The 14,187-nt window shown below is 46.4% G+C and overlaps 1 protein-coding gene across 3 annotated transcripts in view; it reads left to right on the plus strand.

Annotated features, from left to right (window-relative positions):
* The first annotated feature begins 5,558 nt into the window (after positions 1-5,558).
* SCN10A (sodium voltage-gated channel alpha subunit 10) overlaps positions 5,559-14,187 on the plus strand; it is a 96,681-nt gene continuing 88,052 nt past the window's right edge. For all 3 annotated transcript variants that reach the window (XM_066244354.1, XM_066244355.1, XM_066244356.1), the window contains exons 1-3: positions 5,559-5,825; positions 7,271-7,389; positions 11,954-12,034. In XM_066244354.1, coding sequence (XP_066100451.1) covers positions 5,559-5,825; positions 7,271-7,389; positions 11,954-12,034 — 467 coding nt within the window. The remainder of the gene's footprint in view (positions 5,826-7,270; positions 7,390-11,953; positions 12,035-14,187) is intronic.

Here is a 14,187-nt window from a genome sequence, read left to right on the forward strand (position 1 = left end):
GAGCTCTGTCCTTTGGGGTTTTTATGGCGGCTTTATCATATAGGCATAAATTATTGGTCATTAGTGATTGAACTCAATCTCCAGCCTCTCTCCCCTCCCTGGAGGTCAGGGTGTGAACTGGAAGTTTCAACCCTCTCATCACATGGTTGACTCCACTGGCAACCAAGGGGAGTCCCAAACACCACATCATTCACAACAAAATACATGTTTATGGCTCTCACTACTTAGAAAATTCCAAAGTTTTTAGGAGCTCTGTGCTAGAAACAGGGGACTGAAGATCAAATATTTATTATAAATTATAATATCACACCTGCCTTGCCCTTAATAAGACCCTCATTTCTACTTTTATTCACATCTATTTCCATCTAGCAGCCCTGAGTCTGCTGGCCCTCCTGGACCATGGGTCATGACTAAAAACCAACCAGAGCTATTGCCATTACCAATGAAATGACAAATGTAAAAGATCTGTTATCTGTTCAATCACCCTAAGTGGATTTTGTCCTTCCTTAGAAACTACTTTCTCACCAGGGTTCAGAAACCCATGTTAAAATGCCTCTAGGACACATTAAGAGACCCAGTGGGTTCTCTTCCAGCCTGGAATTCCAGACCCAGGTAAAATAGAAGCTTGATCCTCAGAAACAACCAAATTCCAATCTAGGTTCACATCCCAGGAGTGTAAGGTCCCTGAAGTTGCGGGCCAGCAGTTGTCCTAATATGGACAACGGAAGAGAGGAGATCCCAAGGACTTGCCAACCAAAGCCTCTGAAGAGTCAGAGTTTCTTGGGACAATCACTCAACAAGAACTCCCCACCACATGGGGCTGGGTCTTTTCTTTCCTGATACGCCCGACACTAACTTCTGACGTGTCTCCAGAACCTAAAAAGACTTTCACCAAAGCTCTAGAGCCATGGAAGTAGGTCACCAGATCCTACCCTGATCCTATAACCCTCACCTGTGCTCCTACTCACGTCCACAGTCGCAGAGGTTTCTGGTGCATCTCAGAAGCAGAACGCCTTCAGCAGCTTCAGCTATGAGCTTGTCAAAATGCAGTTTCGGCCCTGGCCGATTGGCTCAGCGGTAGAGCGTCGGCCTGGCGTGCGGAGGACCCGGGTTCGATTCCCGGCCAGGGCACATAGGAGAAGCGCCCATTTGCTTCTCCACCCCCCTTTCTTCCTCTCTTTCTCTCTCTTCCCCTCCCGCAGCCAAGGCTCCATTGGAGCAAAGATGGCCCGGGCGCTGGGGATGGCTCCTTGGCCTCTGCCCCAGGCACTAGAGTGGCTCTGGTCGCCACAGAGCGTCCCCCCAAAGGGGCAGAGCATCGCCCCCTGGTGGGCAGAGTGTCGCCCCTGGTGGGCGTGCCGGGTGGATCCCAGTCGGGCGCATGCAGGAGTCTGTCTGACTGTCTCTCCCCATTTCCAGCTTCAGAAAAATACAAAAAAAAAAAATGCAATTTCCTGGACCTCACCTCAGACCTATGGAATGGGGTCCAGGAGTCTGCATCTGAACTCACTCCCTCTGTGATGGTGGCTGACATCTGAAGATCACAGTACTGGAGGAGACGGGGAAACTACATTTTCCTCAGAGCCAGTGGTTCCTGCAGAGAACTGAGAGAGCACATGCTTGGTGAAAGAGCTTCGGCTCTAGTTTCTATGTACGCCCCAGAGATACTGCTCTACCCATCAGTGATACCGAGCCATCCGGTTCACTTCCAGACTAGCTCCGGAAGTAGCAGGCTTCCTGGGAACACTGTAGTGTTCCCCAAACTATGGCCCGTGGGCCACATGTGGCCCCCTGAGGCCATTTATCCGGCCCTCACCGCACTTCCGGAAGGGGCACCTCTTTCATTGGTGGTCAGTGAGAGGAGCATAGTTCCCATTGAAATACTGGTTAGTTTGTTGATTTAAATTTACTTGTTCTTTATTTTAAATGTTATATTTGTTCCCGTTTTGTTTTTTTACTTTAAAATAAGATATGTGCAGTGTGCATAGGGATTTGTTCATAGTTTTTTTTTATAGCCCGGCCCTCCAATGGTCTGAGGGACAGTGAACTGGCCCCCTGTGTAAAAAGTTTGGGGACCCCTGCTGTAGTCCACAGAAAACCTACCATCATCCCTGGAGCGTCTTCCAGGCTTCACGCGGACCACAGTGGACCAGAGCACCGGAGAGCCTTCTCGGCTGCTTTAGAGACCATGTGGTAGGGCAGGATTTTGCCAACTTACGGGGCCAGAGAACGATTACAACATCATTATGACCTGTTAAGTCATGAGTAGGCTCTCAGGAGACATTGGTGCATTTAGATGAAAATAAACAGCAAAAAAAATGGGCTCCAGAATCCATTACCGGAAGGAATAATCAAAATCTTATTCATATGATTTTTTTTTTAAAAGGAGAACTTTATAGTAGAAAAAAAGAGCAACCAATTAGAAAAAGGAAAGAATTTCGTTTACTCAGAACCAAAATTCACAGATGTGCTGTGAGCAGGAGAGCCTCGGGCAGACGGCAGCCTCCCAGTTGGCAAGGGCAACCGTGTCCACAGTGCGCTGGCCTCCCCTGTACCTGCCCGCCTGCGCACAAAAGGCCCCGCTTCGTAAAAGCACTCCACTACAGACTGAAAAGAACGCTAAAACATGTTGGTGTCTTCCGTGCTTTTCAAGCATGGAATGACAAATGCATTTCAAGGGGGAAGTTTGGCCAGCATTGTTTATCCCGCAGACCACCTGTTTGGGGTGCACTGAAATTCTGCAGGAGGCACAGGGGGAAATGCAGGGTTAGACCAATCCTCTCTGAAGGCTCTGAGCGGAAACCCCTGGGACTGGTGGCGCAATGTGAGTGATGGGAGCTGCTGCGAGAGAAACATCTGCTGGCCTGGGTCTCGCTCCTGGGAGCTGGAACCAGGGAGGGACCCCGCTATGGAGAAGAAAACATTGGCCCTGCAGCTAATCTCTGCTTCTCACTGTGTTTAGTATTAGGGTTGCTTAGTCTTCCTCCGGAGAGTCCTGCAGGCTCTGGATGATGGCTCTTCAGAGGAGCAATAGAGAAAGGCCCTCTCTTGCCTGACATTAAGAGGGCAAAGGGAGCCCCATAGCCCTGTTGGGTCGTAGTGAATGTCTACGGAATAGGGAGGCCGGCTTATCAGAAACAGCTACTGGGCTGGTGGGAACACACTGCAAATACCCTGGTGAACTACTTCAAAGCCAAGGCTGAGCTTGGGGATGAAACGGAACAGGAGTTTCTTGCATTGACTCCTCCCCAGCCACCACTCCATGGAGTGAATCCCAAGCCCAGACTAATTCTACACATAGGCTCACAAGGAGCATGTCTCCTCCACTGCATTAAATCGGCTGGAAAATAAGGACTCCCAATAAGGGCCGCCAGCAGCTGCACACAGCCCAGGAATGTAGCAGTCACTACCCGCACCTTGCCCGTATCTCCCAGGGACCCAGAGGTCACCTGCAGACATTTTCTGCATCTCTCTCTGCCAAGGGCTTTCTCTGCTTATGGCTGTAAATCCTATAGAGTTAACGTCTCTGGAATGACCCTCAACCAATGACAGCAAGGATGGCAGACTAAACGTCAATATCCTTATTCTTCAGTGAAACCCTACCCTGTGGTTGCCCACGGGCGTAATAGGATCATAAAAGGAGTACTGGCTTTCTTCTTTCTATCTTACATTTTCACTCTTCTCTGAGTTTCTTGGACTAGCTCTCCAATGAACTACTTGCACTCAAATGTTTGTCTCAGGGTGGAAAATCACTGGGTAAGAGGTGGAAAAAGAGAGACTGCTTTGATCGAGGGACCCCCCCAAGTCCAGAATATAATCTCACTGGTTGACCCTGACCACAACCAGGTCTTTGGCCCAACAGAATTATTGTAGGCATGTGGTGGCACCAAGTCAGCCTCAGGGCTGAGCCAGCTTTGACCTCAAGCTCCAGATTTAGCTCCTGGAGACCTGACTTCATCCTGTGCTCAACTCTCAACATTGTAGGTAGTCTGGCATCATGAGGGCCTCCTTGCATCGTTCTTCTGTGATTGAGTCTTGGGTCTCCAATAAGCTTCTAACATATAGGTAGCTCTTCTCCCCTAGACAAAGAAGGGAAAGCTAGCTAAGTTCTTGTTTCTCAGAAGGGAAGAATTAAAGACTATGATTGGATTCAATCAAGTCAACAGTGTTTGAGTGGCCATTTCACAAAAACACCATGTGAATCAGGTCATGGACACACAGCACTTAGAACTTCTAGGGCAGAAGGGGGTAGGGGACAGGTGTTGATTCCTGTAACGTCGATTAACTTTGAGAAGTTTCCTAAGAGACAGACCAAGTGCATATTGGCAGAAGGCAGAGAAATAGGGACGGGGTAGCAAAAGTTCCCAGAAGAAAGTCATGGAGGGCATTAAGAAAGGTGGGTGGTGTCAGAGAGGTGAGAGCACCTCCCAGGACCCTGGGGAACTGGTCCTGCTTGCTTGCTTGGGGTATTGCTCTGGTTGGCAAACTGCGGCTCGCGAGCCACGTGCGGCTCTTTGGCCCCTGGAGGGTGGCTCTTCCACAAACTCCCACATGCGGGTGCTACCTTGATAAGGAATGTACCTACCTATATAGTTTAAGTTTTAAAAATTTGGCTCTCAAAAGAAATTTCAATCGTTGTACTGTTGATATTTGGCTCTGCTGACGAATGAGTTTGCCGACACTGGGTGGGGTGTTGGGTCCAAGGGCTGCCTCTGCCTTGGACTTTAGGGTATGCTAGCCTAAAAGAAGTCACTAGACTACATAATCTCTTTGCTTCCTTATATTCCTATGATTACATTTGTGACTTTGGCCGCATTTTCCCAAACAAAATGTCCTTTGGTTCTTCGGTTTCTGAACTTTATAGTTACCACGATTCATTTAGCAACTATGTATTAAACATCTACTAAATTCCAGGCACTGTGCTAGGGCCCGGAGAGTCAATGCTCCACAGGACAGATATATTCCTGGCTCTCCCTGAGTTTACAATTTAGTGAGAGAAAGAGAAAATCAAACCACAACATTACACATCAGAGGTTTAGAGAAGCAGGCAATGACTTATGGGAGCATGAAAGGAGAATCCTAATTCATGTTGTACCAAAAATGGAGGCATCGCCTCAAATCCAAGAGTTAGAGAGTGATGGGGGATTAGTCAGGCTAAGCAAGGTGGGGGGCTAATTCCAGGCAAAGGAAAGGGAACATGGAAAGGCCTTCAGATAAAAGAGAATGGGAACAAATTCAAGGAGAAATGAATAAAACCAGTGTGGTGGTTGGTGTGTCACAAAATGATGAAGGAGCCATGACTTAGAGGCTCATGGAGAGCACAGGGGTGCCCTGGAAGTCCCTGGGGCAGGATGGAGTGAACACCTCTCCTGAGAGCATTAGGGTCCTGGGGGGGGGAAGGTTAGTATGAGGTAGGGAGCAGGAGAGGTGGGGGCGGCTGTTCTAGCAGAAAAGATGGGAGGGGTGGGAGGAAGAGGGCCAGCGGGTAGGCTGTTATCTCTCTATGGTTATGCCTACTCTCATAAGAGTATAAATTCTTTCTAAAGAAGAATGAGAAGATGGAACTCCCCTTTGGGTTCCTGGAAACTACCAACTTCCGCCGGTTCACTCCAGAGTCCCTGGTGGAGATTGAAAAGAGAATCGCTGCCCAGCTGGCAGCAAAGAAAGCCAGAGGTAAGCAGAAGCAGAAGGACCAAGAGGAGAAGCCCCGCCCACAGCTAGACTTGAAAGCCTGCAACCAGCTGCCCAAGTTCTACGGTGAGCTCCCGGCAGAGCTGGTCGGGGAGCCGCTGGAGGACCTGGACCCCTTCTACAGCACACACCGGGTAAGGGCTACGGACTGGGGTGCCTGTTTCCAGCTCTGGGAGAGGAAGCCTCTGTCCCCACCCAGCCCAGGGTGTCCTCCCGCATCTTGGGTGATGCGGCGATTGGCTAGACTCAGTCGATGAAAAATGTACTAACTCACCTCTTCAGCATTCTCCTGGAATTTTCATGGCATTGGTGGTAGAGGCTGCTTAGACCCCAACCCTCAGAAGCAGCGAGAGCTATTGTGGAGCTGTCAGAGGAAGTTGGCCGCTCCCTGGGCTGAGTTCTGGCCTAGGATCTCCAGAGATGTAGGTTTCCTTCGCTTGTGGGGAACAGAGATCTTGGAAGGAGGAGAGAGTAGGTAAGGGACAGAAATGAGGATGATTTATACCAGTGGTTCTCAAAGGACATTCTCAGAACACCTGGGGTTCTCAGAACTCTTGTAATGGGTTCAGGAGATCAAAAATAATTCACGATACTACTTAGATGTCATATGGCTTTTTCACTCACACTCTTTTGTGAATGTACAATAGTAAACATAGGGGTATTAATGGGGGACGACATAATTAGTCTAACAGCTACTGGAATGTATGCTTCCATATTCCTGTGTTTTAAATTATTTTACATTTTAAATTTCTAATATAATATATACACAGACATATATAATTGTATATATACACACACACATATATATATAAACATACACACACATGCATGCACACACACATACATATGGCATAAGCAAAAAGTTATAAACATTAGCAAAAGCTCTTTAGAGTCCTCAATAATTTTTGAGTTTTATAAGTGTCCTGAAATCCAAAAGTTTTAAGGACCACTAGTTTGAACAAGAGCTGTTTCATGACAATGACCCTGCTTGTATTGTGCCTTAGGTGTTCTCCACAGCCAAAAAAAAAAAAAGGTGTGTGCATGTTTGGGAGTTGTGAGGGGAGGAATCAGCCATCTCCAATATGGTTTGTAGAGAAAATAGAAGCACTGGAATGTCTTCCTCCCTCCTCTACTCTGCCGAGAGCGCTCACTCTCCCAGATGCTCAGTGAAGGGTTTAAAAGGAAAAATCTAGGAGTTGGAGAACAGAAGGAACATCACAGGGCCAAGGATGATCCACTAATTATAAACTAAATGCCATAAAAACTCCATCCTCCAGTCATGGACATGTTGCTTCTTAGCTGCCCCGAGGTCAGCTGCCTGTCCATTGGGCACTTGCAGTGGGCTCTTTGTGATGCACAGTTAGCCATGGGGCTGAGTGTCTTGCTGGGAGGATGGGGATATGGCTATTAGTCCCTGATCCTCCCTAAATCTCTGCTTCTCCATTTGGCTCTCATGGACCCATGGTCCCAGAGATTTTGTGCTCATGAGCCTGAGACAATGCCACTGATTTTCAAAAACATGGTTGCGTGAGGATGCGTGTTTCTCATTGGAGGTTCTCTTCTGTTTGTTTTGTTTTAGACATTTATTGTGCTGAACAAAGGGAGGACTATTTCCCGGTTTAGTGCCTCTCGGGCCCTGTGGCTATTCAGTCCTTTCAACCCGATCAGAAGAACAGCCATCAAAGTGTCTGTCCACTCGTATCCTTTGCACTGTTAATTCTTCCACATGTTAGAATCAGGACTTGCCCATTGTGTCCATTACCTTCCTCAGAAGCTAACAGTAGAGCCTTCCTCCAATTGAATTACTTATTCATTCATTCAATTCAATAAAAGGTGTTTGTGCCTTTAATGTATCCAACGCCTGAAAGCAGTCCCCAGGCAGAGGAGGTCTTCATGAAACCCATGACTAGAATGAACATACCTATGGATGCACATCTTATAAAAAATGTTTTCTTTATTGAGGGAAGCTTTGCTGATATACCAGGCACGTTCTCACATGTATGGTCTCTTCCCCAAGCCTTCTTTGGTCTGAGGAGCCAGGCATGGTATATCTGTGCCCTAGCCATGCAGAGGAGTGGCTGCTTATTATGCAAAAGGATAGCACCTCCCAGAAAGCCAAGGGAACAGACCATAATGGGCAGACTGAGTGTAGACTGTCTCAGTGGGACCCCTCTGGTCCTGGGGGGCACTGCCAACATCATAAGTTACCCTCAAACCACCAGCAGGTTAAAAATGTCAGTAGGCCAAGGTTCACGCTATTGGGAAATGTAATGATTAGAGAGACATTGGTCAAATTGTCTGTATTCTATTAATTGCTTAATTACTTTAGGTAGAAGCTGGCTTCATTTTGAAGGGTTTTTTTCTGAGGGCGGGGGGGGGGGGCGGAGAACATTCAAAGAAGAGACTTTGGCTTGGTTTCCAAGGATTTTTCTTGGTGACTGTCCAAATTAAAAGTACCTAATGATGAGTTCATCTCCGACTTGCAGGAGATTGATTTGCGAGAGCAGCCAGCCTTGCCTCAGCTGCCTGACAGATAGATGTTAGCCAGCCTCTTCTTAGGAAGCTCCAGTGAAAGGAGCCCTCTCCCCAGGCCCCCAGGTTGTTGCTGAATTGCTGGACAGCTCCCAGTGAGCCGGTGGCCCTGGCGCAGTCGCCTCTACAGGAAACTGCTGCCCCAGGAAGTTGCATTATAATTTCCCTTTCCGTGCTTTATGGCTAACCAGCGGAAAGTATATTTTCTTAATTGAATCTTGGATCTCTTGATTCTACAGAAGATGTTCATGATAATAGGAGGCTCCCGTGTGCTAAATGCTTCCTAAGCGTCAATGCCCTCATTGGTACAGAAACCCTTGAAGAAGGGATGAATATTCCCAGTTTACCGATAGTCAAACTGACACTCGGAAGCATTAAGCAACTTGTTCAAGGTCACCCCCTCCCCTAGCTAAAATGTCCAGCCTGCATCCTGCTTAGAGCAGTCTCAGCCACAAGGAAGTAGGCAGTTAATGAAAATGAATTAGGGTAATTTATTTTCTCAGTATGTTACCTCTACTTGGGTTTTTAAACATATCTACAATTATATAAATTTAAAAATAAAGAAAAACAGCAAACATACAAACTCCTTTCCATGCATCCTGGTTGAATTATATCTAGATAAGTAAGAAACAACTAATTAGAAATAAAGTCCCTTTAAAAAACAAAGTGACCAGTTGGTGGTCTTTTCATCTTGAGATTTCATGAATAAATAATTGTGTAGTGGAGTCACAGCAGGATAGAAAACCTGTTTACAGGTTTTACCTGTAAAACTCCTTATTACAGATTTACTAAAATCTGCATTTATGTATTTAAATCTCATGAACCAGTAGCTCTTGTCCCAAAAGATATTCTTCAAGGTAGGGGATTCTCAGTGTCCTATTTATTATTACTATTTCATCAAAAGTATAATTCTAACCAAATTAGCAATGAATGTTTTCATAAGTAACATAATACATAATATATTACTTTTAAAGGTTTGTCGAATTGAAGATACAATTTTAAGTTAATCCTTGAGTTAATGTCTGCCACCCCATGTGAATACATTTCTTACTTTAATTGCAAGTCAACAGGAAAATGTGGCTTAATTAGTAGAATTTTCCTTTTTAAAATGGACATGTTCCTAAGTAACTACAAAACAGGGCATATTAAAGGCATTTACAAAATACTAAAATAGATTTAAATACTTCTGCTCAAGCTGAAATGACAAAAGATGAGTGGTTCACTCTCTTCTTAGGTCAAATTAATCTTCAGGCTTTATTTTTCTTCAGAAAGTAGTTGTTAAGAACCCAGCTAGTTCTGAGAAAAAAATGTCCATGGGAGAAATTTATTGTTGGGTTTTCCCCACCAACATTTTTTCCCATCGATTCACCACCTTCCACGTCCCTTCTTCTTCCGTACCCCCATCCACATTCCTTCCTCTTCCGTGCCCCTTCCACCTCCCTTTCTCTTCCATGCCCCTTCCACATCCCTTCCTCTTCCGTGCCCCCTTTCACATTCCTTCCTCTTCCATGCCCCTTCCATCTCCCTTCCTCTTCTGTTCCCCTTCCACGTCCCTTCCTCTTCCGTGCCCCTTCCACATCCCTTCCTCTTCCGTGCCCCCTTCCACATCCCTTCCTCTTCCGTGCCCCTTCCACCTCCCTTTCTCTTCCATGCCCCTTCCACATCCCTTCCTCTTCCGTGCCCCCTTTCACATTCCTTCCTCTTCCGTGCCCCCTTCCACCTCCCTTCCTCTTCTGTTCCCCTTCCACGTCCCTTCCTCTTCCATGCCCCTTCCACATCCCTTCCTCTTCCGTGCCCCTTTCCACATCCCTTCCTCTTCCATGCCCCCTTCCACCTCCCTTTCTCTTCCATGCCCCTTCCACGTCCCTTCCTCTTCCGTGCCCCTTCCACCTCCCTTCCTCTTCCGTGCCCCCTTCCACATCCCTTCCTCTTCCGTGCCCCCATCCACATTCCTTCCTCTTCCGTGCCCCTTCCACCTCTCTTCCTCTTCCGTGCCCCCTTCCACCTCCCTTCCTCTTCCATGCCCCTTCCACCTCTCTTCCTCTTCTGTTCCCCTTCCACATCCCTTCCTCTTCCGTGCCCCCTTCCACCTCCCTTCTTCTTCTGTGCCCCCTTCCACATCCCTTCCTCTTCCATGCCCCTTCCACGTCCCTTCCTCTTCCGTGCCCCCTTCCACGTCCCTTCCTCTTCCATGTCCCTTCCACGTCCCTTCCTCTTCCTTGCCCCTTCCACATCCCTTCCTCTTCCGTGCCCCCTTCCACATCCCTTCCTCTTCCGTGCCCCCTTCCACGTCCCTTCCTCTTCCATGTCCCTTCCACGTCCCTTCCTCTTCCATGTCCCTTCCACGTCCCTTCCTCTTCCGTGCCCCTTCCACGTCCCCTCCTCTTCCATGCCCCTTCCACCTCCCTTCCTTTTCCGTGCCCCTTCCATGTCCCTTCCTCTTCTATGCCCCTTCCACCTCCCTTCCTCTTCCATGCCCCTTCCACCTCCCTTCCTCTTCCATGTCCCTTCCATGTCCCTTCCTCTTCCTTGCCCCTTCCACATCCCTTCCTCTTCCATGCCCCTTCCACCTCCCTTCCTCTTCCATGTCCCTTCCATGTCCCTTCCTCTTCCTTGCCCCTTCCACATCCCTTCCTCTTCCATGCCCCTTCCACGTCCCTTCCTCTTCCATGCCCCTTCCATGTCCCTTCCTCTTCTGTTTCCCTTCCACCTCCCTTCTTCTTCCATGCCCCTTCCATCTCCCTTCCTCTTTCGTGCCCCTTCCACCTCCCTTCCTTTTTTGTTCCCCTTTCCACATCCCTTCCTCTTCCGTGCCCCCTTCCACCTCCCTTCCTTTTCCGTGCCCCTTCCACTTCCCTTCCTCTTCCGTGCCCCCTTCCACATCCCTTCCTCTTCCATGCCCCCTTCCACGTCCCTTCCTCTTCTGTGCCCCCTTCCACATCCCTTCCTCTTCCATGCCCCCTTCCACGTCCTTTCTTCTTCAGTGTCCCCCACCTCTTGATGATCTCCTTGTCCAGCCTTTCCTCTAAGATCCCCCTCTCTGGCTGCTCAGAGCTCTCACCACAGACAGCCTAACCCTGGCTGGAATTTTCACCTCGAACCAGCATTTCACTTCCCGTGCCTGCCTCCACCATTGTGGGCCAGAAGTCCACTTCCTGTGGGTGACTGACCTCAACTAAGTTAGGGAAACAATCCCACTAAATTAATTCCCAGGAAGCTGATAGCCCTTTCCTTATTTCTAACTGCCTTGGAGAATTAATTCTCTTTGTCTCTGAGGGGAAAAAAAAAGACATTCGTGGATGAGACTTCAGGCCACGTTGTATAGTGAAATGAAGTCCCAGGACAGAAGGCGACTCTGGAAGAGGGTCTCTGTGTCCTCCCTTCTTGCTCAGGGTTCTGTTATCAAGCGATCTGAGTTCACATCTCAGCATCAGGGTTGATGAGCTGCATGACCAGGTAAACATTACTTTAGCTTTGTCAGCCTGTTTTCTTAGCTCCAATGCAGTGATACTATCCACCTGTAGGGTACTTGTATTAGAAGTAATGTGAATGAAGTACTCAGCCCAGAGCCAACACTCAGTAAATGTTACTGGTTATTAACTGACAAGACCATAGAGCTGATGATCCCAGCTAAGAGTTATGAATTTAATCAGTCAAGTCTAAAAGGTGATCATAGATGCCATCAGGAAAACATGGTGACTCTCAGCTTTTCCTTAACACAACCTCTCAGGTGGTTCACTTTATTTATTACAGTCACTATTTTTATCAATTGTGTGTGCATGGCTGGAACCGACTCTTCAGACATAATTGAGTGAGTAGATTTGCCGTCACTTTGGGCTGTTCTTTTCTTGTCCTCTTCTCTTCCTCCACTTGGCAGCTGTTTTATTTATTTGGTAGGGTCTCATTTGGGTAATACAGAGTCCTACTGTTCACCTGACTTTGTCGTGGTCAGACATGTTGTTCTCTACAGACTTCGTTTCACAACCACACTTGATTTTCAGCTTCAAAGAGCAGCAGATGAGTGGTTCTGGACTTGGCTGTGCACTGGAACCCCTGGGAAGATCTTAAGAATATCAATGCAGGGGTGTCAGTCCCAGAGGGTCCGATTTCCACGGTCTGGACGTTTGAGTTCCCCGACACATATACACCCAGCCAGCGTTCACCTTCTGGGTGCACACAGGAATGAACTTAGGGAAGCCCTCCCTACTCTCAGAAAGAGAAGCGGGATCAAAATTGAGACAGAAGTAAGAACCAATGATTCTGGAACATATTCAGAAACTAACCCATACCCATGAATGAAGCTGGTTGAGTTATGGCCAATATACTTCAAAGTAACCTTGATGTTTCTGAGATGATTCTATCTCCCTGACTTAGCGGATGGAACCTCTATTGTCCTAGGAGAGGTGTCCCTGCCCCAGCTGAAGCTGGACATGCCTTTGTATAATGACAGGAGCTCTGTAAAGCTTTTTCTCTTCCAACATTGAAATTTTTTTTTGCCGATTCTAACATGAATGCACAATAGGAAGTACATTCTCTTTCTATTAGTGAATTAAAGATGAAAAACTATGTGATCATATTAATTGATCCTGAACAACTATTTGATAAAGTTTGATATCTGCTTATGATTTAAAACTCTTAGAAAAGTAGGGGTGGAGGGAACTGCTGTACTCTAATAAAAAGGTAACCACTTTAAAGAAGCAGCAAACATCATCCTTGACTGTGAAACATTTCTCTTCGAGATCAGAAGAAAAAATATAAGAAGCAAAGCCACCTGTTCTATCAGTCCTATTCAACTTTGTAAAGGAGGTTCTAGCCAGTGTAGTAAAGCAAGGAAAAGAAATAAAAGATGTAAGAATAAGAAAAACAGTACCAAAGGTGCTGTAATTTACAGGTATGACTGTGTGCATAAAATAGCCACTATAATTTAGAGACAGACTGTTAGAATTAATAGCAGTGTAACAAGGTAACTGTGTATGAATTGGTATACATAAATCAATGGTGTGTACAAATGAGGTAAAAGTAGGCTTACAGTTGTTCGTATGGAAAGGAACACAGTAATTAATAAATGATAATACAAGAATAAACTTCGTTTTGCACACTTGCAACTGTAAAGCTACTTTTGCCCCACCCTGTATTCATATACCACCAGCAGAAAGAAAATAAAATACTTTTAGAATACCCATTTACTCTGGCGTTTTTAAATACCAAATATCTAGAAATGAGATGGTCAAAGTCTGAGTCAGATTGCTATAAATACAATTATTAAAAAATGTTGAGGAATAGTCCAGAAAGTTCAACAAATGGAGAAATATATTATATTCTTGGATTCAAAGTCACAATATTGTTAGACTCCCTAGAATGACTAATACATTTAATATGATCTTCAAGTCCCAACAGACTTTTATTTATTTATTTTTTGTATTATTTGACAACCTGACTGTAGCGTTTAGGCGGAAATGAAGGAGACACTTTGGAGGAAGGAAAACAAGGACGGGAGGAGAGAACTTGACCTCCCGGATCTCACAATTTGCTGTAAAGCTCCCATCGCTGAAGCAGTGCGCCACGGCGCGTGGTTAGTTGGCCCAGTGAACAGAGTCGTTGCCCATAAGTAGACCAGTGCACTCACAGACATAAGTCTGCGACAGAGTCAGCCCTGCGGAACGGCGGGGAAAGGCCAGTCTTCAATAACGGATGCTGAAGAATTAGGAATCTCAATAGAAAAATTACATTGAACATCCAACTTTGCACAATACACAGGAATCAATTCTAGGTGGATTAAGTTCTAAATGACTTTGTAAAAGATAAAGACATAAAGTGTTCTGAAGAACAAAAAAAAAACACACAAAGACAAACAAACAAACAAACAAAAACAAAGGAGAACATCTTCATGACTCCAGCTAGGGAAAGATTTATTACATAGGAAACCCCTGAGGGGAAAGCAGAGACATTTTAGTATATTCCAAT

Source organism: Saccopteryx bilineata, chromosome 10 (genome assembly GCF_036850765.1).
Source record: "Saccopteryx bilineata isolate mSacBil1 chromosome 10, mSacBil1_pri_phased_curated, whole genome shotgun sequence".
Taxonomy (NCBI): Eukaryota; Metazoa; Chordata; class Mammalia; order Chiroptera; family Emballonuridae; genus Saccopteryx; species Saccopteryx bilineata.